This window comes from Calidris pugnax, unplaced genomic scaffold, assembly GCF_001431845.1.
Source record: "Calidris pugnax isolate Ruff unplaced genomic scaffold, ASM143184v1 scaffold28, whole genome shotgun sequence".
NCBI lineage: Eukaryota > Metazoa > Chordata > Aves > Charadriiformes > Scolopacidae > Calidris > Calidris pugnax.
In genome coordinates this window covers 17621410-17648006 of record NW_015090842.1, presented here as the reverse complement: position 1 = coordinate 17648006, position 26597 = coordinate 17621410, and the positions used below count along the sequence as shown (strand labels likewise).

Genomic DNA, 26597 nt, shown 5'->3' with positions numbered 1-26597 from the left:
ATGAACAAAAATTCTACGCCACATTTAATCAGCATTTTACATGTAACCGGGAGAGATAACGTGCATAATATGTAGAACAACAACTTCATGTCTCTCTCAGTGCCTCTAAGAGCTACCATAAGATGAAGAATACTGTGGGATGCTAACTGAAACTTCAGTGCTTCTTTCTTTTTGATCTACTGCTCAAGTAGTAAGCCAATTACACACTAAAAAGTTATAGCCAATTCTTATCAAAGCCCATTACAAATCTTCCACTGACATCTCTGAAAAGACAACTAAACATTCAACACACTGGTAACAGATGGCTGGAGAGAAGGGGAAAAATAAAACCCAAAACAAACAACACTTTCCATTGTATTTCTGTAGTGATAGCCTAGACTTCCTAAAGTTTTTTTTGGAGGGGAAGAGGGGTCATTGCTATTACTATTATAAAATATTAACCATTAGGATATGCTGTTAAAACAGACCTAGAATCAGAATAACCTTTTACTCCATATCCAGTGCTAATTTTCTAATTTTGCTTTGGATACGACCAAATCAATCTATTCTCCTAAGGCTTATTTCTCCAGTCCTCTATCTTCCTCCTAGATTGTTTCAAGACTCAAAAAACATCCAAAACCTCTCACATTTCAAGAAACTCTCATATTTCAACCAAATATTCATTTTGTCCCTAACCTAGCATATAAACAAAAAGTGCATTGTAAAATAATGACATATGCAGGTGTAAGTAGAATTGATAACATCTGGTTACATTTGGATCCAACCAAAGGAAGTACAACGCCAGCGACTTCAGCACAGCTACATCACCCCACATCAGATCTACCTTTAATGATGAAGAAAATCAAGCTGATGAAAGAAATAGTGCCTAGCAATACAACCATCAAACAGCTCAGGAATCTGCCAAAGGCCAAAAGTAGACATGTCAAAAAAAAAAAAAAAAAAAAAAAAAAAAAAAGGCAGATAACTGCAAAACAAATAGTAACTAATGTTCAAGAAAACAAAAGTAATTCTAAAGGAGACTAATGTAACTACAGGCATTTTCGATGTCTAGCCTCACTCAAGCAGTGTGAAAGGACCCAGAGAAAGGTCCAATGCTTTGGAAATCTCTCCCTCCCCCCTTCCAGAAGTAGGCATTCCTGTATTTCAAAGAACCAGGCACAAACCCTGGTACAAGCCAGTCCTTATGAAATACAATGACAGATTTTAGTAGTAGGCAACAATGATTTTGTCTACCTGCATCTCTCTTTTGGTACTTCATGGCCAATTACGGTAAAAGTTGCTCAACAGGATGCATAGATAAGAAAATTCCTGTCACAGAGCAGATGCAAATTTAATTACTCTAAGTTAAACCTTCCATCTTGTCTAGAGGTCCTTCAAAAATGCAACTGTAAACAAGCACTACATTGCAATCAGGTGTCAAGGGCTTATTTGATCTCTTACAAAATATGTCACAAATCACTGGCAGAAAGTGGGTCGAGAGGGAGAACAAAGGGAAAAACTGTCAATGGACTAGGTAGCTCATGTGAGCGTGCCTATTAGTGCACTGGATCTTTCTGCTCCTGTCTAATGCTGTCCATATAAAACCTTCTTAGTTTGACAGTATTCTGTTATCCTGCATTTGATGTAATTTTTCTGTAGTAAGCACACACAAAAAAAAAAATTTAAAAAAAAAAATCCATGAAAAGAACTGATAGAGTAACCAGAGAAAACATTGAAGACACCAAAATTATTCTGCTGAATATCAGTTTTGTGCTATTCTTCATTTGTTGTAAGTTACATAACTTTCTAAGAAGCTCTACATTTTTGAGAAAACAATGACATAAAAGCTGGAAGTAAATTAAGTTTACCTTGCAATAGAATCATAGATGCCCCCAAAAAGTAACAGGTAAGAAATAAAGTGATAATGTTGTACAACTGGCTGGAAGCAAAGCATGTGCATGTGATGCACACACTTCACCTTTCATTGAATTACCAGATACTTTTGGGGACTACAAGCAAAATACCAGACAGCCCTCTGCACTCTTCAGGTGGTCCTAAATTCTACTAGATGACTGCTCATATGAATCCCTGGACTACGATTTGGCTCAGAAGAGACAGAGTTTAAAAGATGAAGTATCAGTAACAACAAGAAATTCATGAATACACAACTACAAAGACGTAGCTCGTAAGTGTACAGGCAGTTTCCTGTACACACTCAGTTAAATCATCTACCACATAGTGAAAAATATAGTTTAAAAATTCATTAAAAATTCAAGACTGAACATGCCAAACATCTCTCAAGAGTTCTTTTGAGATCTGTGGAGTTAAACAAATAGATGAATTGTGCAACTTCAGCAACAAAGACTACCTGATCTGCATAGCACAGCTTCTCTGCTATAAAGTACACGGGGTGGGGGGGAAATCACCCAAAATACATTGTGCTACGGTACCCATGATAGTTGGAGGCAAGGTAATACCTGTAAGTATGTCTTTTATAAGATCACCCAGAATCACTAGGCACATAAGCCCTTTTTCAGCCTTGTCTAACTTTTATCATCTTAAAATTAAATAATACACATTACCCCACCTTGTCTTAACACAGCAAGGAAAATATCAAAACTGCTATTCTTACATCACATACTTCAATACTGCTGTCAGAAACTTGAAGTTCATTTTCTCTGAACTTCATAAATTCTACATAACAACTGGAGGTTGTCTAAGTGTCTATCTACTCTGAAAAAATCACCCTGAGTTGTGGCTATTAATTATGGTTCCTCTATGTACTCAATTAATATTCTAATGCATTTTCATGAAACCAAAGCATATCATTACCACCTGTAATACAATGACATTTTCAAAAACAGTATCTTAAAGAGTCAACTCAGAGAAGCCCTACTTAATTAAAAAGAAAAAAAGAAAAAGATAATTTTCCTCCACGCATTTCTGACCTAAGCTGAAAGCGCAGATAAAGAACAAGAGCAGCTAGGAAGCTGACTGCCTAGAATTCATTTCCACTTAGCCAAAATTTGATTACTGGCCACCTTCTGATGCATAAGACTAATCAGAAGCACAAGTAACTTGTGCATCAATAAGTCACAAATATTTTTTACTTTTAGAAAACAAAACAAAAAGGTGAATCAAAGGCTGGAGGCAAATGGAGAAATCCAGTATGTAAACAGGAGGAATCCCAAAGCTGCTTATTTACCACCTTCCTCTAGTAATAATGGCAACTAGACAATGCAAGCATAAACCAGAATTTTACAATCTGATGTATTTCTCTATGGAAATCCTCAGTTGCTGCTTCAGAGGGGAAGTCCAGTCTCTGGACAATCCTAGTACCATGAATTAGCAGTGGGGAAAAAAAACCAAACAATTAGATTTAACAACATCAACTGCGAAAAAGAATCAGCACTGCTGTGCAAGCTCCTCAAATCTGTATACATATGAAGCGCAAAATGAGACAAAAGTAAGAAGGGACAGTACATTGGACAAGGCCTTATTTTGCTTCCTATACAGCCTGCTTTTTTTCCCATTTAAGAGCTGTATGTCATATCTACCAAAGCAGTAAAATTTAATTCAGCTATGTTCAATATACGAGATGCATCTCATGTACACTTTCTTCCTACTGGACATAGAAACCAAACTGCTGAAGTTTTCCCACCTAGTTCCCTTTATTAGCAGAATACACCTCTTTAAAAAAGAACTTGAACAGCTGATACTCTGACTTCTTTCTTATAAAAAGGAATTTTTCCTCTTGGTTCAAAAAAACCCCAAACAACCCAAAAACCAAAACAGCTCTAAGTCTAAATTATTTTATTCATATACTAGATAACAGAGTAGTTACAATCACTTTGCTTACAACTGACTTTTTTAAATCCACCAGATGACTTTACCACTGCATTTACCAACAAAAATGCATTAGATCTATTTATCTCATTCCAATAAAATTTAAATAGTGCAACACATTATTCATCTATCCATATTATAAACTGTTGTGTACATTAAGTGGATAATATTATTAACACTAATGTTTCTGTAGGCTATTCATAAAATAAATGGTGGACAAAGTAATTCCATCTATTACACATGGAGCTCAATAACAGCTGTAAATGAGAAAATTGGAATAGACATACTGAGTAATAATCAGAACTAAAACGACAACTGTAACAATATATCCATTGTGTAAATGTGTTCTGATTATAGAAACACAGACTAATCTGCAATTTTTCATCACTGATAAACATTGGTAATCATCCAGAATTCAGATTATACTTTATCCAGTTACCGTCTAAAACACAGCTGCAACAGCTACTTGATTCATTAATTTAACAAGATAGATACAATAAATATTTCGTTTACTACAACACAGAAATATGTGCAGCATGACATCAAATCACTATACCTGCCTAAAAACTACAGTTAGCAAAATGTACTATACCTTTCCACGTACGTAGCTACAAATGTGACATACACAGTTTTGCCATCATAATGTCATAAAGCTATACTGACTTGTCAGTAGAAGTTCGCTAAGGCTTCTTGTTAACATTTACAGGCACCACGTGATCCCAGTTTGGAGCCTGCAAGAGCAACTGCTCACATCAGAGAAGAGATTGAGGTAATTTTCTAGTTTGAGAGCTTTGGTGGTCTTAGTTAAAAATCTTTTAATTACCTCCAATATCTTAAAATTTTTACTACTGTACATGTAATAATGCCTAGAAATTAGCTGTAGAAACATAAAAAATCACTATGGCACGCTACAAACACAATTGGGTAACACTATAAGGTTAGCCGAGAGAAGTCTGGCTCATTTCTAAGAATGATCACAACAAAAGCCCTACTATTTGGGATATGAGAGGCACAAACTCATCTGATACAAAATTGCTGTAGTCAAAACACCAGGCATGATTTTCTGTAAACAATGCTAATTTATTAACAGGAAAAGACTCAATGTGGCAAACGCCAAGGATTATTATATAAAGGCTCCTTCAGAAAATGACATCTATCTTGCATTTTCTGTCTCTTTACCAAGAGTCACACAAACTCGCCAGCTAGAGATGAAAGAGGTTGAGGTGTGGTCCAGCTTCATGATACTGACCAGATGGGGAAGTTGCTGCAATTGGCATCGAGCCCAAGGAGAAAGAGATCTATGGGGAGTTAGGAAGAGGCAAACACATTTGACAGCAAGACAAGAGCTCTCTCCCAGACATCATCCATGGGGATCCTTCATTCCCCTTTGCTTATATTGTCACTGCATATGCACAGGATGACTGAATATATTATGCATGGGAATTAATCATGCCACTGGCACTGTCAAGTCGTCACTGGGCTTTTATTATGCATGCAAAGTTCTGCCGTTTTGCACACGCAGACGAAATTTGGAATTCTCAAAAAAATTCAAAACTAAATTAGAAAGGAGAAAGATCAGGCCCAAGGTCACAAGAACAGAGAAGATTCCATATGCAAATTTTTATTTTTATAAAAATAAGTGAAGAGGGACTAAACAGTCTCTCCTCTGACAGAGTAGTTCAGGCTTTTTCAGCCAGGTACCTCTCTAAAGGACTCAATGGCCGAGTCCCAGCAGGTACTTACACATGAGCAGGCCGCATGTTCTCCCCAACTATTTGTGTAGCTATGTTAACATTCCACGCTTCAAAAAAATTTCAGTTTTTTTTCCCCAGTGTCAATTAAGTACTCTTACTCAATACTTTTCATAAAAGAAGAATTAGCAGATGCCAAGTGAAAAAATTACTTGAAAAAAGAATTGATGCACTTACATTACCAAACAGCTTCACCTGAATGCATCCAAACATAAAAAATAGCATAATCACTACCTTATTTTTCTAAAATTCAGCTCCAGTATCACTGAAGGCGAGGGACATTAGGAGAAGAGACACAAAAGTGATCAGGTTGCTGGCTGCAAAAGACACGTTCCTCCTACCCTGTTTGGTACAGCAGTCACAACCCACTCTCTTCAGGCACTTTAGTAAAGGGCTTGCTAGTGTTAGCCCTTCACATGTCCTTACAGTAATAGCTCCTTTTCAGAAAATGACAGTAAATCTTTTAAACAGCAAAACACACATGTAAATTCCTTTATATATAGTTTACATAACAGTCACTGATTACATTCCAGTCAAATAAATGCTAGGATATTACATTGGAATCCACTAGGTGTCTGGCTTTTTAATTCACATTTTATTGATTCTCCATCACTCAATTTTGTGTCACTTTTCTGCTTATTTAATCTTCCCCCAAAAATAAATATCACATTGCCTTAATATTTTACCATCTTCCAGCAAGTCCCTGTTTGCTGAGTTCTTAATTTGTTCCTTCATCGCTCATTGCCTGCCTCCGTTACTGACTTCTCTGATTTATTTTTCTGAAGAACTGCATTATCTCCAGTTCTTGCCTTAAATTCCTGGGAATAAAAGTATTCAGAATTAAAAATAAAAGCTCTAGAGACTATGACACAAACAAAACCCATGATAAGTAAGTGGCCTTGGCAATGCAAATTTCTAAACACTTTTTAAAAGGTAAGCTTATGTAAAATGAGGGCCAGTCAAGTATGAGCCAATGTAATATCGAATTCTATATACACTTAGAAATTGGAAGTTCTGTAAAGCAACAAGCTTTTGCTTTATCTCTAGCTACTACCTTTCTAGGGTATCATTAGAAACATACTACAACACTTGATAAATCCAAATTCTGAGGACTTAACTGCTCTTTCACTTTTTAATCCATACATCAGTTTATACCCACACCAAAAGACATAAAGATTAAATTGATATTTCCACAGATATTACTATACTTATATAGTTTAAAATAAACTTGATTTAACTCACTAGCTCATCACACTTCATTACTTCAACAAACTACTGATTCATTCTCAGGCTTTTTTAACTGATACAGAATAAATGATAGAAGTGACTGATGCAGGCACAGGGCCCATAAAGCTCCCAGTAAAGCACTGCATTTATCTACTTAGAGGATGCTGTAAACAAATCTAACTTACTGAGATATGATGAAACACGCCTGTAAGAAATCTTTGAGCTTTCAAACCAAAGACAAAATTATTATGCAAGGAACTCACACAAGAAGCATCTTCTGCATTTCATCACCATCTTGTAAAGTGTGAACAAATGCTGCAAAATACCCTATTCTTAAATATTAATAAAGAACATAATTGAAATCCTTCCTTTATCCTTAACTCCAGTTTCTAATTAGCATTAATAGCACCTTCATTTAATTTAAAGAATGCCATAGAAACATTACTAATAGCTTAACATACATTTCACAGTTTGAGATGTTCCAGCTCTACAGTTTAAATCAACTCTCAAGGTTATTTACATATTTTATCACTTACAGTTATAGTAAATAATGAAACATAGTGACTGTTAAATTAAGTGCTACAAAACTATAAATGCTTTGGAATGCTATAGAGAAAGGGTCTTGAATAACACACCAATTATTTTCAGAATGTAAGAAATATTGTTACTTGTATTACCTAAGTGCATGATTAAACTCCAAGTTGCACAGTATGCCAGAATTTCAAGACATGAGTCAAGAGATGTCAGCTTTTTGTGTACCAAAAGGCCACTGACAAGTAGAAAGCAGGGTTAAACGCAGAACTTGAACCTTGAGTGTCTGAAGTCGTCAGAAGGAATCTCTAGATACGTATCATGTGTCCTGCGATACCAAGGGCTCACACAATAAAGAATCTCTGCATTTCTTCACAACCTTGTTTAGCAGCGTAAACCAGTTCCTTCTTTCTACCCATGAGTATATTTTATCAGTAGCGAGAAATGTCAAATACTTCTATGGTAAACAGAAATATCCTGGCCTTTTTTATTTTTCTACACCCCAATACTAAAGAAGGTGACAATATAATCTGCCCCAGGCAACTCTATCACCATCCACAGAAGACAGGTCATTTTCCTTTTTATCAAAGAGGAGAGTAGGTCATCACATTTTAGTACATGTTGACACCACTGCTAGTAAAAAGAGATAAGAATTCAGTGCCCTTAAGGTGCCTTATCCTCTGTTTTACCTAATACAGATATTTCACAGCTATTGCGTTAAAGCCAGAAGAGAGACAGATTTGTACCCTGAAAGAATGCACTACAAAGGTCTCAACCTTTGTGACAAGCTGATATTTGTACTGCAGAGAGTATAGGTGACAACAAAACACTTCCCTTAAAGTATCTACCTCTCTTATTTTGGGTAATAGGATTCATTTTTCTTCTCTAACACCATAGAGGATCATGGATGTTTAACCTTCCAAGTACATGCACACAGTTAACACTTTTCGAAGTCAAAATAAAAAGCACCTGCACACCTGCCATCCTCAAAACAACTTCAGAAGTTTCTTTGCTTGATTAAAACATTTTGCTTTCAGTCAGAACATGAAACAAAATAATGACACAACTCCTGTTGTCTTTATTCACTGTGCTTTCACTTTCAAACATTTGCTTCTGATTTTCTAAGAAAGCTGGAAAACACTTTTATGGCAATGTTCCTTGTATCTTAAGACAATAGGAAAAGACAACACCTCCTAATTGTTAATACATAACCATCTGTAAACTTACTTTTTTTGCATTTTATGTTAATAAACTGATTTCTCCACAACCTCTGAAAATAGTAGCAAGTTAAAAAGATCTGCAGGGCAAAAGCAAGAACGTTAATACACATTGCTCAGTTATTACACAGACTGGACAGCCTTCACAGAAGGACTTTTTCTATTTGGAAAAATACAAAGATATGAACACACTTGCAATAAACTGCACAATGATGCTCTGTTTCTTCTGCACGTAAGCGTAAAATGTTAATTCAAAATGGGCAAAAGACCAGCCTCTGGTTAGAAGAGGAACAGGAATTCTATACTCTAAGTAAAATAATAGGTTTGTGCTTGAGGATTCTAAACTTTTTCCCCCCCGGAAAACAACTACAAACATTGTAGTATTATTAACTCCCACTAGAAATTGAACCTTGATTTGTACAGTAAGAGAAAGAGCAAATTCTTAGTGAAATGTAAAATAGCATTCCTCTATTTTGAAAATAGTCTGCTCAATTTTTCTATTAATTTTGGTAATATTTTTTTAAGCTGTACAGCCCAAAAAAATAGTTCTGAGTTCAGAGCCAATATCAGCAAACACAATGGCTCATTATTTAAGCGCTCATTATCTATTTGTATACCTAAATGCACTTAAATGATTGCATGTTTGCATATACTCATTTCCAAAACTCCATCCTCCTTCACCAAAACATACTGCATAGGCATATCTTACTCAAGAGGGAAACATAAACAGAAGATTAATAACAGAAACTTAATGACCAGAGTAAACTATTTAGAAGAACATAATTTAACATCTAATAACAGACTCCTTCGTGTGTCAAAGAATTTTGCACATTTACAGTGTGTGTATATACACATATGTAGGCAAATACACATCCGAATGCATGCATTTTATACTCCATTTCAGACTAGGCACACATTAATGCATTAGCAAAGACTGAAATCAAAGAGTTAGACCATTATTAAATAGTATTTAAGAATAAGAGCAAGAAGACCAAAGACTAAAAGATCTACATAACACAATCTAATTTTTTAGATCAGTGCATCTGAACTGAGGTCTCTTGCAAATGACATTGCAAGCAGAAAAAAAAAAAACCTGGTTCAGAAAATATAGAGGGCAAAAGTATTTTGAAAATAATAATCTTTTTGTTTCTATGCAATCTAACTACTAACCACTTGCTATTTTATTGTTTTTACCACCGTCCTGATTTTATTGTTTTTACTAAATTAGCATGAAGATGTTTTGAAATATGAAGAAAAAATAATTTTATAGCCAGTTAGCAAGATAATGTTATTTTTTATGCTTTGAGTAGAAGTCATTATGAAGAAGCTCTAGTGAATCTCTGTTTTTTCAATCTGATACTTATATTTTGTGATGTCATTTTGATACACCATTTCAAATGCAAAGGAACTGGGATATTTTAAGAGAAGAAAACAGACACATTTGACATTCAATAAAAAAAAATTGCAGTTACAGGTGGCTTTTGCCCAAGTGAATAGTGAATATTCCAAAAGCAGCATATGACTCTTCCAAGCATAAAGCAATTCCAAGTATTTGTACTATATGAGTTTGCATAAGTGATTCACCTACACACCGAGCTTATGTTCCTAATTAGCTCAGGGGTACAATTCCCATTCCCTAAATTAAGCATGAGGCTCAGCCCCAAATGTCTTCAGCATTCATTATCAAAAGATATGTCTGCCTGCTAAGTATTTTCAATGTCAAGCATTTATTACTTAGTGAATTTAAGCCTTACTGACTCTTCATATTGACTTTGATGCTCTTTTATGCATTGTATTCTGTACTTGACAGAAAAATGACCATTTTACATTGCCTTAGGTTTCTTACTTTTTTATAATAAATTTTATCTTCTCTTCAACTCTTTCAAGAGGAAAAAAAAAAAAAAGTACCTGAAATAAACAACATTTCAGTCATTTTAAGTTCACACAACTGCTTTACAAATCACACAGCCTGACCTCCTTCTATAATATTACATTACAGCAAGATCCAAAATAACATTCCAGTTTGACAGCTAACCTCAGGCACCACTGGTCTAGTATCTCGCTGCTTATACTGCTGGCTGAAAAGCTGATAGGATACGCAAGACAAGCTGAGAGTTTAACTGGCAGAGCTGTTCAAATCTAAATTGTGCTATTTGAAACTTAGACCACAGGAGACAACAGTTCACTTTTTACCATGGCAGCAGATTCAACCTCTTGGCCCTGTGAAAGTCATATGAATACATTTAGCACACACAAAAAATATCTCCCTATATTATGATCAAAGACGTATTCAACACACATTTTTTATGCACATTTGATGGTTCTGTTGACAGTCTTGGAAGTTAAGTAATATGGACTGCTGCACATAGGTTTCAAACCTTGATGGAGCCCAATGGCAGGCTACTTTTGACAGTCAAATAATGACAAGCACGTTGCAGGCCGATGCCCGTCATTCATGAACATCTTGGCCTGCTCCAACCGTTGCGCAGCGACTAAGTGGACGGTCAAAGGTTAAGTTCGAAGAAGACAGCAATGAAGGGCAACTGTCATGCACCACTGACTACTGTGAGGCAGCAAGGAGTGGTTGTCTTCTGAAGAACATGCAAAATGTTCTCGTTCTGTCCAGGCAGACACATATTTGAAGGTCCTAAATGAGACCACTGCCAATTCATGAAGAGCCAAACTGACAGCATGCCATTCAAACTGTCTCTCTCAAATTTGACTTTTTTTTTTTTTATTTCAAATCACAAATGCATGCAAAGTACAGCGTTAAACAGAACTCCCAGCAGCTGTTTTAAGCAAGCCAGATTTGGCAGGGTAGGAAGGCTGAGGGGAGAGACATCTAAACTTTTTTCCCTTCTCTTTCTTTTAATATTTAAAAGAAATTCAATTATTTCACAAGAAATTCTTCCATTTTCTTATAATGGCATGCATTTATTTCCAAAATTACATCTGCTGGACCCCTTTTTCTAAATACTGGGGTTTCTTCCAGTATTAAAAAGCAGAGCTCAACACCTTATAATTAGGGCTAATACAATCACCTGGAATTTTAATTCTGCATTTGTATATTAATATTGCACTAGGAGCATACATTAAGGCATGCAAATAAATACTTTGCATCAGTCTCTAAATATCCTAAGCATTTCTATTATAAATGGTACAATAACAGTATTTTCTATTCGTTTAAAAGCATTGTTTTGTGTGGAGTTATGGCTTGAACAGCATGATTAACAAGGAAATTGCATTATTTTGCATAAAACATATACATCTTACTTTTAACCCATTGCCAGTAAAGATGTATATTTTTTACTTACACATTTAAATTATGTGATCATATTCACGTTTGCCTCTATTAACATATAAAAGACTTCAGGAAAAATAGAAATACTTTTTTTTATTAGATAAACAGTGATGCCGCCCATCTTTCATATGAACGAATACTTGACACTACATTTAATCAGGCTGACAAAGGATCACATGAGTTAGCTCTTTATGCCCTTTTCATGAACAGTCCATCTCTCCTGCACTTACAGGGCCAAATACTGCCCTCGAACAAAACAGATCAACATGCAAAGCGCTTGTTTCTTTTTGCTGGGTCACTGGTATCATCCCACTCGTGACATTACTGCTTTGTACCAATTTCTGTCATGATACCAACACATTAAAGACCCTATTCACAAACTGCGCTTTGCAAACTAAAAAGAAAATGAATTGTCATTAGTTATGAGGAATACGTTGGAATCACGAAGCAGAAAAACACTTGTCTGCCACGTACACAGGGACACACACGCAGAGCACAAACTCTGTAAGGTAAGAATTATATTCATATGTTCTATTGCACAAGTCAAATAATATTTTAAAATCGTAGATAATGACCCCTACTGTCTTGATCACCACCAATGGTTTTCAGGAAGCCAGAAGCATAAAATCAAAATTCAACTTATTTTGGACTGAAGGACAAATGTCAAGGCTTTTCTACATAGGCAAGAAGGTCCTACCTATAGGCGAAATTATAAATTTGGGGAAAGGTCATCAATGACTTTTACACTCTATGAGGGTGGGAGAAATTTAAAGAAAAAGTATACTTTAATTGTTAGAGGACTTGCTTGGTTACACATCCATTTTCCCCAGTTGCTGCTTCTTTTACTGTCTTATAATGAGGTTTAAATCGATTCAGCAGCACTTCTGTAGTTGTCTGAGATTTCCAAATTTTAAATTCTGGATGCCCTGACTTCATTCCTCGTTGTTGAAGCGTGTAACGCGAGCGCGCAGGTACTGCACTTCCTGACCCTTTCATCAAGAGCTGCACAGTGCGTGCGCACACACTCACTAGCTAGTTCAGGTAGTCAAACCCCGTCCAAACGCACCGGGCTTGCTGCACACACACCGTGCAGTCACACAGAACCTGAGCAGTGTATCTGACGCCTACCACACACCACCAATTTATTTGTGATAAGAAAAAAGTTACCATTTCTCTGCATTTTGATTTCCATTTGTGAAAAGGGAAAAATAGGTCCCTACTACAGAGATACGCTGTGAGGATAAAATTCTGAAATTATATGAGATGAGAAGACACACTGAAGAGCCACAGGTAAGTACAAAGTATAATAAAAACACTTCAGTAACATAAGGCATTTTTAAACCAGTCTAGGGAAGGCTGACCAATATCTGCAGTCTATTACAAGAATTTAGGCTAAACGCCACTAAAAATGTTATGTACCGTTATCAAACACCACAACTTGCAATGGTCAAGCAATTATAAGAAGTTTTCTGAAGTATCAGTTCCTGGAGGCAGGAAATTTTCATACAAGTTTCAACTCTTGTTTACAACAATACTGGAGAAAGACTGATGGAATGTAACTTGAAAATATGAATACTAATAATGCAAAGAAACTAAAAAAAAACAACAACAAAGCTTTTTTTTAAAAAAAAAATAATCTTTTTTTTCCTTTAACATTGGGAGGACACAATACTGGCCAGAGGAAAGACAAAATAAAAATAATAGAGAGAATCAAACTGTGCGTTAGATCTCCTGCTACATTACCTATCAGTTACTGTTACATGAATTGTGCACGGTATATTATATAGATAGATATAATATACAATACAAAATAGCTCTATTCCCAAATATACAGAAGTTCCTCCCGACACATTCAAGTGAAATTGGTTAAAGAGGAAGGCACTCAGGAATACACGTTTTTACTAATGCAAGTAAAAGACTTCTGAAGTCTTTTGAAGTGAAATGCAAGGCTAGAAAATCAAAACATTGGTAGTACGTGTAACCAGCTTTTATCTCATTTTTGCCTATATACAAATGCTTTCTATAAATACATCCCATTGAACCAAGAGCAATAGCGTCCATATGACTATATCACAGGACTATTTTTCAGACAGCAGTGACAGAGGTTCAAAAAATTAAGACAGCACATAGCAGAAGGCTTCCAAGCTTGACAACACAACAGCTTAATAGCTTCTGTTTCAAGGAACGGGAGAAGCCTATGCAAACCAGCATTTGTCCCAGTACTTTTCCTTCTTAAAAACTCAAGTACCACCACCCTCAGGAAGTTCAAATACAAAGAAAATCACCAATAAGGTATGCTTTTTACGTTTCACATGCCGGAGGCAAAAGTCAGAGCATGGAACACTCATAAAAGGTAATCACCTACTGACCTAGTCATCACAATAAAAAACCCAAACCAAACCAGCTTCTCCTCCCTATTGCCAAAGATGCAAGGGGCCACACAACTGATTCAATCCATCTTATTCTAATGGATTGACAGGGGAATGGTTGGAAAGTAGGGAAATGGAACTGCCTTTTGATCTTATCTCCTGTCAGGTCAGTTCCACTAAACTCAGCAAATATAGAATTTGAAATAACAAATTCAGTAAAAATTACCTTTTGGCTCCCACATGGTGAGAAGACAGAAGTGAATTTTTGGATTTCATAATATCTGCAGTACATTAAAACAAATAAAATTATTCTACATTTCGGTAGAACTCCAGACTTACAAAAACAGTTTCAAACCGATCAGAGCTTTGGTATAATTTTCAGTCTTTTTACATTGCATACTAAAATATTCTGAGACCACATAACTGGCATAAACAACTGAAATACTCTAAATCTATCTCTTTGGAACTCCTTTACACAATTTTTCTCCCTAAATGTCTTGCAAAAATGTTATATTTTACAAAAGCTCATTTTCTTTAAAAATTTATTAGGATTTTTTATCTACACTCTGACGCTTAATAAGGTTTTCAAGCCAGAAAGGTGGTCATTTCACTGTTGTTTATATGCACTGTTCATGATGAAGGCCTCAAATAACTTTCTCCTACATAGTTTCTCTGGATTAAACGTTTTGTTCTATTTTCATTCTGTGCTTAGGTACAAACATATGTACCATATCACATCATTCAGTACTTCACCAGCCGCAGTTGTTGGCCATCACAGGATTTAGATATCAGACAATGAAGTATTTCCTTTGAGCACAAGAGCATTGTTACCTTCTGCAATGACATCATTTATGTTAGAAGTAAATGTAGAAGAAAACCAGAAGAGAATATAGCCAAATACAAATTGTTTCCAGATCTACAAGCTGTTAATGAATTTGCATAAATCTATCCTTTTGTGTGCAACGTCCAGTCAGTCCTTTCGAAATAGAGATGTACATTTCAAGAGGCCTACCGCTTTGAGACAACAGGCAGCTTTTTAAAAGCTTCTTGCCCAACTCGAGCACAAGTTCAGTACCAATAGGATTGGGATTCCAAAGCCCTGTAAATGCTCGTGAAAATCCTACCTATTTCCATTCAGAGTTAAAAAAAAAATAATACAAAAATCTACTAAAATGTGTCTTTCAACCTGAATTTTACCAATTAAACTGTTAGAAGTATATGTAAGGGGTACAATTCTACAGAGCAATAATAGCAATGTTTTCTAATCCCAAAGTTGCTTAAACTTATGTTCAATTTTTGGAGATGAAAACATCTGATCTTTACCTCAATTTTTTTCCCTTAAAAGCACGTGTAGTGTAATATTCATGATCTTTCACTTGCAACATCCAGTGTGTGAAATTTTTGCTCTCAAAACAGAGGACACAGCATGCACCAGAAGTGGGAAGTTTTGCTTTAAGTAAAATCTTTTGCCATTATAGACTGGAGTCTCTCTGGTGAATTACAGGCAGAAGTTTCAGTAATCTTCGTATCTGTACAGAAACATGCAAATCAGACCCTGATTTTAATATTATGATATGTCTAATTTCAATGCAATTTTAAACCTTAGAACAGAGTCAGCAACATACTTTAATCGGCTACCTTTTCAAGTATTCACGGCATGAAGTGCCAATTGCCTAGGGGTTATGAAATAATACTAAAAACTTTATAATCATTCATTGATTTAGTTTTGAGCATAGTATATCATTTGAATCCAATGGGAACATAAAGAGCTATTTGTGAGGTCAACCACAGTACAGACAGAGGCTGACATGATATTGATGGCAAGGTGGAAAGAAATTGCCAAATACAGCAGATCAATACCTCGTTTCACTGTTACAGCCTTCTGGAGACATAAAATATATATCTTTACAGCTACGAAAATAATAATAATGAAAGTGGGAGATAAATGCTTCCCTCAAGGTAAACTATTTGATTAGCTGAGGGCAAAGGTGACAATAGCAGTTACACTAAAGTAACTTTACAGCCTTAAATAAAAATGGTGGGATGAGCAGCAGATAAAAGGGCAAAATGAAACTGAACAAGTTCTAGGAGATAAAGTCAAAAAAATGTTAAGCTAAGTATGGTAGAGCAGTTTCCTCACTTCTGGAGACATAAAATATATATCTTTACAGCTACGAAAATAATAATAATGAAAGTGGGAGATAAATGCTTCCCTCAAGGTAAACTATTTGATTAGCTGAGGGCAAAGGTGACAATAGCAGTTACACTAAAGTAACTTTACAGCCTTAAATAAAAATGGTGGGATGAGCAGCAGATAAAAGGGCAAAATGAAACTGAACAAGTTCTAGGAGATAAAGTCAAAAAAATGTTAAGCTAAGTATGGTAGAGCAATTTCCTCAGGTAGTAAGACTCAATTAACTAAAAAAAAAGTGTTTTGAAATTTCAGAACTATCATTTTCTATCCAAAAGCCTTTAAATATATTGTTAATCTGCCCCATACTTTAAATTCCAATAAATATTCATAACAATGTTTTGCAGTTCACTAGTAAACCTAACAGAATACAGTAATACACTATAGTGCTTTTTAGTCTCAACTGAAGGGATGAGGATCATCTGATATTTTGGACGCTCTTGGTTATTAAAGGTTAATCAAATAATTTAAGAAATGGATGAATTATTAAAAGCATGAGAGCCCCATTCTGCTTCAGCTCAAGGCTGCACAAGTTTCATCACCGATTGCACTGGGAACAGAAAAAAGCTTTAGGCATTCACTATTTGGCTGTCTAGCTCTCACTAACCTCCATCAGAAGGAACTGAATCCTACCTGCTGTAAAAGGGAAAAAGTATAATAATTATTCACTAAATGTTTTCCAAATCTACAAATAAAAGTGAAAATAGGGCAAGTACTGCACCTCCAGCAGGGACATTTCACTATAGCTTCATTTCAAAAATGCCAATTTCCATCTGAAACTTCTATGATTATAAACTAAGTTCGGAATCAGAAGATAATAGCATCTGGGTGATACACAGCTGAGACCATCTAGCTTTCCGAAATCAAATCACTTGCTAAAAACTTCCAAAACATTTTTATTCAGAAAGATGTTCATTCAAAACCTAAAATTCAATCCACACGAAGTTTTATTTTCTATAGAAAACAGGAATATTTTCCACAATGTGCTTTCCCTTAGTTTTGGGAGTAAATTTAATTTTCTTGAATGCCATGTTTTATAGAAATCTTTGAAAAAGAATATAAACATCTATCATCATGCTTTTTGACACTGTAGGTCTAATACTGGATTTGTAAATGATCATTTTCTTTGTCTCTGTGTTTCTGTTTGAGAACATACTTTTGTTTAATAACAGTCTAGCCGCAAATTTACTGAGACAACAGAAAAATTTTGAGTTCATCTTAAATTCGGCAGAGTAGCTTTCAGCTGAATAAGTAAACTTCAGATCACATCATCATCATCACACCAGACGTTTTGCTGTACGCATTTCTAGTGTGCTGTCTTGAAAATTACAGTAAAGAGGCTGTTCAATAGGGAAACTGGAATTAAGCAATGTATTCTCTGTTCATACTCTTTATTAGAAGGTGAAAAAAAATTTGGTGTTCCGAGGCAGACAAGGAATCAAAAATGCCTGTAAAGGTATTGGTACTCCAATATGGGTTAGGAAACGTGAAGCCTCTCTAAATGACACAAGTGGGGCCTGTTAAATTATGACAAAAAAGAAAGCAGAGTGGTAATTAAGTAAATAAACACGCTGCTCATTTTGCCAGAACAAAAATCATATTGACACTGCAACGACAACAAAAACTTCCTAAAATGCATGGAACGCTACCGGATTCTTTGAAATGAGCAACCAATTCGCATCTTGACCCACTTCTAGGACACTTCTTGCCCCCCATAAACTGGCAAGATACCAAGGGCTGTCGTGTGGTCGGAGCCCAGATGAACAGGTCCAATGAAAGGTCAGGGTTAATGGAGCCGTTTGGTGCAGCCATGTGCTACGAGGTATCACGGACCTGTAACAGCTATGTTACTTGTGGCATGCAACCCAGCCAAAATTTCACTTGGCTAGAGGCTATACAAGTAACAGACATGAGTTTACAATCTTAACATACAAGACTATAAAAAAATAGATGAGGCAGAGGGGAGGGGAAAAAAAAAAAGAAAACAACAACAAAAAAAAGGGAGAAGCCTTTCCAAGAATACATATTTGGATATGAATATGCATAGCTCCATACCACTGTCTCCTGTAGAGGGTGACTAGTATTAAAGTAAGTAAACCTGAAGACCTTCAGACCCCTGACATTTGCCTTCTCTTACATTACTCTCACACACAATAGCCTTATAGGCCACAATCAACAAAACACGAATAATCGGCATCCATGCTCCTCATATCCTTAGCTCCAAGATCTCAGAAGATTCTAACATGTGAAGCATAGATCTGTTCTTATTTACAGCAAAAACAAGAGACTGAATGTAAAACAATGTGTTTAATAAATCTGCAGGGCCTAAAGTACCAATATAATTCAGAGCAGCAAGATAGACACGCACTTCTTAATTAAGTGGGTGATGTTCTAGTTAAAACAAAAAGACAACCCAGGGCCATAGCTAAGATTAAGCACGCGCTCTTGCAAAGGAAGCTCCTACTATTATCAATATAAAGGCTTTAAATCACAAAAAATAAACCATCTAATAGTCTGTATTCAATAGTAAGTAGAAAGTCAGGACACAGACTGATTTGGATTAACACATTTTCAGTTATAACAAGTAATTTTACAGAGGATTAGTATCTTGATGGTCTGATCAATACTAGGCACTGCTGCTATTACAGATGAAGAGAAAATTACCCCTCCAGTAATAAAGTGTGTATGTCTTGGTTCTCCTTCATTTGCTGAGTCCATTACTGTAATGGTTCCAGCATTAGCAGCTGAGGCAATTTAAGCAGAAAGAATGTGATGAATTTAAAAGCAAGGAACATTTGCCACTCATTCTTTCTTGTATTTTATTCTGCATATGCAAGGCTTCTACCTGACCATTTCCAATATACAAGTCATGTGTTATGTGACTATCAACACTATTTCTTAATTATTGTCTCATTAATAATGGGAAGGGCCAATAATGTGATTACCACAAAAATTGCTACTGGCATATTGGCTGCTGATTCTGCTAAAACCTGCACACCATTTACCTAAGCAGAAATATGACATGACAAGAAGCATATTTAACTGCATCTAAGCTCTTTCAGTAACTTTAATTTTCGTAAATACAACTTCTAAAAGAATCTATTTAATCTGTCAATTAGAAATTTTTACAGTTTTCTATCTTAAGAGGCAGAACAATGACAGGTAACAAGAAGTTACATTTGAACGCACTATGATAAGACAATGCTATAGTTAATATACTACTAGGGTGACATTTTTCAGCATCAATCCTAAAATCATCCCCCTGCTCTTCAGTGCTCTGAGACTACTTGCCTATTTTTCCCTGAGAATTAATATGTTGAAGCAACCTATTTTATCTCATAAATATATATTATTTTCCAGCCAGCAAAAACGAGGAAGATGCAGGAAATAAGACTTTTCATTGAAGTCTCAGCCAAAACATTGCATATTCCCTTTTCTTCCTTATAAATAAAATACATGCAAAGCTTTGTGTTATTTAAAGCTTTATATTTCCTTGCCACTTTGTCTAACATGTCTCACAAATGTGAAATTGCACATGAATATCTTTGTAAAAGCCCTTGTGAATATTCAGATATGGGCATATTGATGCATTTATTATTTGTATAGCAATAACTTTATTGGATTGAGGTCCCAGCTGTGCTGGGAGCTGTACAAACATAACAGTAATGTCTGTGGAATACATCCTCTGTAGTCAGTTCTGGTTTCACAGTAATGTGAATTAGCATAAACAGCTACATAAAGTAATTGTGAACTGGGCTTAGCTGTCTATTCCAAAGACCCATCAATGTAATCCTTTTAAAGTAAAAGAAAATAATACTCCAGTCTAGCTGAGCATCTTATCCTTCACACAGTAATGACATAGGATCTTAATATGCAAAGAGTGGCAAGAGGAAGCATACAACGGTACTTACTAGGACTTGGCATCTGTCACACTGAAACTTACTTAAAATAAACTTTGACTAAATAAGTCTTGAGAAGAGTCTTATATTAAAGATGCACTTGTTTAACTAACCTGTGAATATTAATCAAGATAATAAAAATTCTAAATGCAAAATGGCTTTCTTCCCAAGTTCAAAAGGAAAAAATATTCCAAGTAGACTACCAAATAAGAGGGTTTTGTTTGGTTTTATTTTATGTAGTATCTTTTCTTCACCCAGCAAAAGAAAGCTTACTGCAAACTGACCAAAACTCTGACCAACAGCGTAAAGAAAAAAAGTATCAAAATAACTAGAAACTGCACTGGTTCAAACCAAATTATAAGTTAAAACAAACAAACAAAACACACTCCCAATGAACTGCTTCATTAAAATGTCTTTCCAGCTAATGAGCAACATCTATTCTAACAGCTCTGTTTTTACACACAGAAGTAATATTTGCTATAGGGAAGACTGATAGCATGCAACATCTCTAAAGGTGTCCTTAGAAACTTAAGAATTATCATGTTTTGCTGTTCACTTAAGTCTCAAAGACTCCACAGGGCACTAGCATCCCCAGCATGGTGTTTAAGACAGCTGAGTAATTAACTTCCGGCTACTGTTTCTCAACTTTTTTCAGACCCTCTTCCCAGGAATGAGTTTGCGTCCTCCTCCTCTTGGGCTTGGAACACCAAATACTAGCATAAACAATTTCACTTCTGCTACACACTTAATCTTACTCAACCCAATTGAGTGATCCGCAAAGTGGAAATTATTGTATGACAGCACTGCACTCTGAAGAATTTCTACCACATGTACTTGGAACAGAAATGTTCTTCTTTAACAGCATAAATCAAAACTTGCTATACATATGAAAATTTGAGAGCTTATCACATATAAGAAACATACTGCATAATTACAAAGCAAAAGCCAATCACCAGGCTTCTGATAGATAGCATTTAACTGCACACAATTATAGCAAAACAAGAACTTTCATTCAGGATTTAATTCTCCAGAACAGAGACATTGCCAGAAGATACATAATCCAAACCAGCTTCTCTATCCAACCACTTCCCTCTCATTAGTAGGCCTCATAAATCTTACTCTCCAGAAGAGGTCGGGTTAACCTCACTAATATTTGGTTTGCTATGAAATATTTTGATCGGGACCTAAATGGAAGTCTTGGCAGAACTACTACAATAAATACACAATTCCTTTCCCTTCAGCATTTCCTAGGTGAGTAACATAAGCGAATGATGCTTAAACTTAGGGACTGAAGGGTGAACTGGCATAGTGCTGGAAGCCCAAAGATCACATTTCTAATTAAGTTGTATAAAAGAATACCAGTACAAGGGTGCTCCCATGAAAAGAAAGCATATAATCCTTGTTTAACTGCCCCTTCCTCTTCCCATTGCTGCCTTCTCCTTTGGCATTATTTATTCTAAGACCTTCTACAGGCTGTTTTTGTTTCACTTTCAATATACTCAAAGCTTCTCTCAAGTGGTACCCAACTTAAAACATGCCCCTAAGGCATCCTATAAGTATTCATATCTTTAAATTCTCAATACAGATCTCTTCTTAATTTCCATTCTTCTCTATCTGTGCACCTATAACAGCTAGGTATGCATAAGGCAGTACTTTCTCACTCGAGCTTCCTGGAGTTTTTTCTTACACAGTGCTCCTCTGATACCTCTTCACAAGTGCCTTGTCCTCCTACAACCTTTGCTGGTGTAGTTCACAGTTCCACCCTCCTACTCCCTTACACACATCCTTCGAATGATCTTATCAATGGCAATTGTTCTCTTCATGCAAATGATTCCTAAATAGGCTTGGGACATATTGCAAAGACAAAAGCTTAACCCAGCCTTGCATAGATAGTGTAAATGTACAGGCTAAAAAAGGTATGGGCTGGTTTTTTTCCTGCAACGTAATTACATTGGATTAGATAGGACAGCTTACACCTGCACGTGTTTTCACATAAATAGAAAGAGCAGAAGAGAAATGAAACATTGAAGTTACTATCCTTCAGCAGCAAGGGATAGCAGAAAGCCTAATTCCAAAATGACCAGGTAGGCCTTAAAGAGTTGTTAAGAGTCTTAATACTGTGAGCAGGCTTTAAAGTTTTTTTCCTATTAAAATATTTAGATGCAAACTTAGGTGAGAGCTTTTCCCTGCCCCTGTAGTGAGATAACTTCTAATGTTAAATAGTACATCAATAGCAATACCAAACCAGTATGCCACTGTGTGGAAAGACAGGTGAAGCAGGTTACCATCTCAGAAAGCTTTTACCAAGCTTATAATGGAATTAGCCACCTTTTCATCAAGATCACTAAAATCAGCATTATGCTTTCAAACAATTAAGTTACTGCTTTTCTGTACCACTATTTTGTAAAGAAAGTCAGCAGAGGTACAACTACCACCAAGAGCTGTAGTCAAGTGCTGTACATGGTAGAAACAAGCCCTTCAAAGGCACCTGAAACAGCGGAACATCCAGCCATGCTGTTTGCTTATACAAACAGTGCGCTTATATCTTCAGTATAAGCGTGTAACAGCATTGCATCTAAACACATTATCAAGAAAAGACATTGTTAAAAATGTTTATAAAGGTTTGGCTTGGAGTAGAGCAAGAGTATGTTTACATTTGAAGATAAAACTGCAGTTATGCATTATCTCACTGAGAATGTATTCACAAATCAAAGATATCGACTCCTATAATTTTCTCATACATATCTGCAGAACCGTCTTTTAAATTAAAATATTTAAGTCCAGGCAGTAGGAAAACTTTATTATTACCCGCTGTACTAGGTGACTGTCTTTAAAGGGAGAAGGGAACCTCAAGACTCCCAAGTTAAGGTGAGGGCGCTCTGCTCGCCGTCCATCCCACCCTCCCCGCACCTTCCCCCCCACCCCTCCGGCCCCCGGAGGGGCACCCACATACGGGGCAGGCTGCATCACAGCCCCTCCAAGGGAAGTGTTGAACCCTGCGAGGGCTCCGGCCCGGGGAGGCGCTACCGCCGGCCTCTCGAAACCGCTGCAGGGACGGGCGGGCGAGGCGGCAGCAGGGACCTCAGTGCCGGGGCTGCCCCCCCGCCTCCCCCCATTCACTTCACGGCGGCCTCGGAGCCCCCTTCACACGGGGCTCCCGCTCCAGCCCGGGCGGGCTCGCTCTGCGCAGCGGAAAAGAGCGGTGGCCACTGGCGAGCGCTGCCGGGGGCGGGCGGGGAGCGGGAAGCAAAGAGAAGGTACCTTCCATTCTTTCTCCCACTCCCCCGCTCTCCTCTTCATGGCGCCGCCTCAGCCGCGCGCCCCCCCTCAAGCGGCACGCGGCGGGAGGCGCCCTCCTCCACGCGCAGCTCCCGCCGGCCGCACCAGCCCGCCACGCCGCTCTCGAGGCGACTACAACTCCCAGCGTGCACCGCGGAGCGGGCGCTAGTTTAAGCTGGAGGTGGCCAGTCAGTCCCTTGTGAACTACAACTCCCAGCAGGCAGCGGGGCCCGGCTGTCCCCGGAAGTGGAAGGGCTCGGTTAGCAACGGGGGCAGTTGCTAACCGAGCGCTGAGAGGAGTCATAGGGCTGGCAGGGAGCTGTGAGTACGGGGGAGAGGTTTCCCCCCTCTGGGGGTACCGTGGGGGGGAGGACGGCCGTCCCGGAGCCGCCCAGGGGGATGCGGTGCCGTGTCCCGCAGCGGGGGGTGTCGCTGTGTAGCGGAGGTTGGGGCTCTCCCGCGCTGAGGGGGCAGCCCGGCCTGGGGTTGCGCTCCTGAAGCGGTTGCTTCACACCTCTGAAGCTTTCTTCCTCTCTCCCTTACAGCTCCTGGGAATAGCCAGGGTGCTCACCGGTTGTTTTAAAAGTAGCCTTCCTCAGGTGTGTGTGTAACGAGGCTGCTGGGCTCCAGCCGCTGTTCCCGTGTCCGAGGGCGGGAAAAAGCCGAGGAGGGGGGCGGAAAGGCGTTCCTTCCTGAGGCAAAGGCTGCCTTCCCACCCCCCGATCCCCCTCAGCCGACTGGATTGTCGTCAACACTGACGGGGCTAATGGAAAATTTGGAAAAAACTTCTAAGATATGTTGAAGGCGAGACACTGTTGGTTTGATACATGTTTTTTTTCGGTGTTGCAGTAGGACTTGCAGGTCTGAGAGACTTTTTTTCCCTCAGACTAGAGGAGGCTGTGGAGATCGCGTTTCCTAATATCCATATCCTTTCTCTTTTTTTTTTTTTCTTTTTTTTTTCTTTCTACCCCCTGAAACTCGCAACACTGCAACAGATGGTGTTGGAAAGATGATGTGCATGTATACTCCTACCAAGTAATGAATGAGATTATTTTAGATTACAAGCGCAATAGAGTGCAAACATCTATCTTTGAAGAGGAACGTAGACTGGAAATACTTTGTGATAGGCTAAGATAGGTGGGTGGTCGGTCTCTCCTCCTTTTCTCCTCCTTTTTTTTTTTTTTTTTTTCCCTTTCTTCCCTCTACCAGAGAAGTGGGATAAGATTTTGTAGGAAAAGCATCATCTTGGCCATGGCCAAGACTCATGAATTTCTAAATCTATATTGAAAGAATTAAGTAAGTGTTGTAATTCTTAAGATTGCACTAGAGGCTGTCCCTTCTAGACCCGCTGACTGAGAACTTCTTTGAAATTTAAGTATTCCCTCCTCAGTTTTGCTACATTTGTAAGATGTTGGGATAACGGTACACTTCTGTGAGTTATATAAGAATTTGGACCTAAAGCGTTAGGCTGGATACTTTAAGTGGTCATGCTCTTACTGTCTGTCTTGCATAACACTGCAAACTTGTATGTGGGGTTTTTGTAGTAATTTGTCAGATACAGGTGGTGATAGCACCAGCTTTGTAAGTAATGCAGTGTATAAGGAAGTTACAGTCACTTTAACTTCAGTAAATATACATAAAATTCTTGCTTATGCTAAACGTGAGATTCTTTTAGATTAGTCCCAGAGTTAAGGAAAACTTTCCTCTCTAAGTGAAGTTATTTTTCTTTAGGAACAAGAACTACTGAAGTGACTGTAATGTAACCTTCCTTAAAAATAAGATCTGTTTTAAGCTGTTGAGTTTCAGCATGGCATATGGATATGTCCAGATGCAAATACAAATTTATATCTCTTTTGCTTTATTATAGGAAATACTGGACTCTTAAGTACAATCACTTTTATAGCAGTGTTGCTGTACAATTTTGTCAGATTTAATCGCTTTGGAAATGCTTTCCAAAGAAGTAATATGGAACTCTGTGGAGAAATCTCATATGCTTTTAGAAATAATGCTGGAACTGTTGACTGCAAGGAAAGTAATTTTGTTTGAGTGTTTGTGATTGACACTCAGGTAATATTCAAAAGGTAACTGTAACATATGTAGCACATGATTTGCTGTTTGAAGTATCCTCTCTCCGAGAAGAAGCATAAATGATGATTGTTAGTGTTTATTAAAGACATAGGTGGATCATATGTTATTAATGAGGCAAATAAATTGCCAGGCCAAATTCTTAATCTGTGATTATATTTTTCCTCCCTAAAACCAGGACGCAGGTTTGTACTGTTTCTATTTAAAACACTCTTTTTCATAAAAACATTATTTTTTTTTCTTTTCCTGTGGCCCAAGAAAGAAAAGCAGGTTGAAGACTTAATTTCCATCGCTTTGTAATGAAAATGAAACAACCGGTTCTTCCTTTTACTTTTGAAAATTTCACCTTTCTAAGTTTTAAGGACTTTAGATTTATAACGGCTTTATTTTGTCGCTTGTCTTCAAGTCATGTCAGGTTGCCAGTTAAAGATGGCTTTCATGTCAGCCCTGCTACGTGTGTTTGCTTACAGCTTAAATATTTCTGTGGTTTGGCTACAGCCAGTAATGGATTACTACTGACAAGGGAGGGGTTGTTTATTTGAGGGACAAGCATGTGTTATTTTGTCTTTCTTTTTTAAATGAATGGATTTCTTTCACACTGAAAATAACAGGTAGATATCTGTAGCAAAGTTTCTTTAGCAAGTGGCAAATAGTGAATTCGGTAACATTTGCCTGTGCCTATTATTGTGCTGAAGTTTTTGAAGCTTGATTTTGATAGATTACAAACATTGTGGAGATGTGCTGATAAAATATTTGTTTAGCTCTTTACCTCTCTGAAATTTGCCAAAAAAATCTGACATTTTTGATTTGTAAAGACTAAGACAACCACATTCTAGAAAGACACATAGTGGTAGCGTCTTCTTCCTCCTACCATCATGAACCAAATTTGGATTGATCATCTAGAGGTAAAGGTTTTTGTTTC

The 26597-nt window shown here is 37.3% G+C and overlaps 2 protein-coding genes across 6 annotated transcripts in view; one reads left to right on the top strand and one right to left on the bottom strand.

Moving 5' to 3' along the window:
• The window catches only part of FTO (fat mass and obesity associated), a 266969-nt gene extending 243282 nt beyond the window's left edge, over window positions 1-23687 (bottom strand). The window contains exon 1 of the mRNA XM_014942099.1: window positions 23573-23687. Coding sequence (XP_014797585.1) covers window positions 23573-23611 — 39 coding nt within the window. The 5' untranslated portion in view covers window positions 23612-23687. The remainder of the gene's footprint in view (window positions 1-23572) is intronic.
• A 151-nt stretch (window positions 23688-23838) lies between these two features.
• Window positions 23839-26597, top strand: part of RPGRIP1L (RPGRIP1-like) — an 81323-nt gene continuing 78564 nt past the window's right edge. For 3 of the 5 annotated variants that reach the window (XM_014942561.1, XM_014942562.1, XM_014942558.1), the window contains exon 1: window positions 23839-23911. The gene's annotated coding sequence lies outside the window, so the exon portion shown is untranslated. Of the gene's footprint in view, window positions 23912-24592; window positions 24728-26498; window positions 26581-26597 lie in introns of those variants that run through there. The other 2 variants (XM_014942559.1, XM_014942560.1) reach the window with 2 other exon arrangements.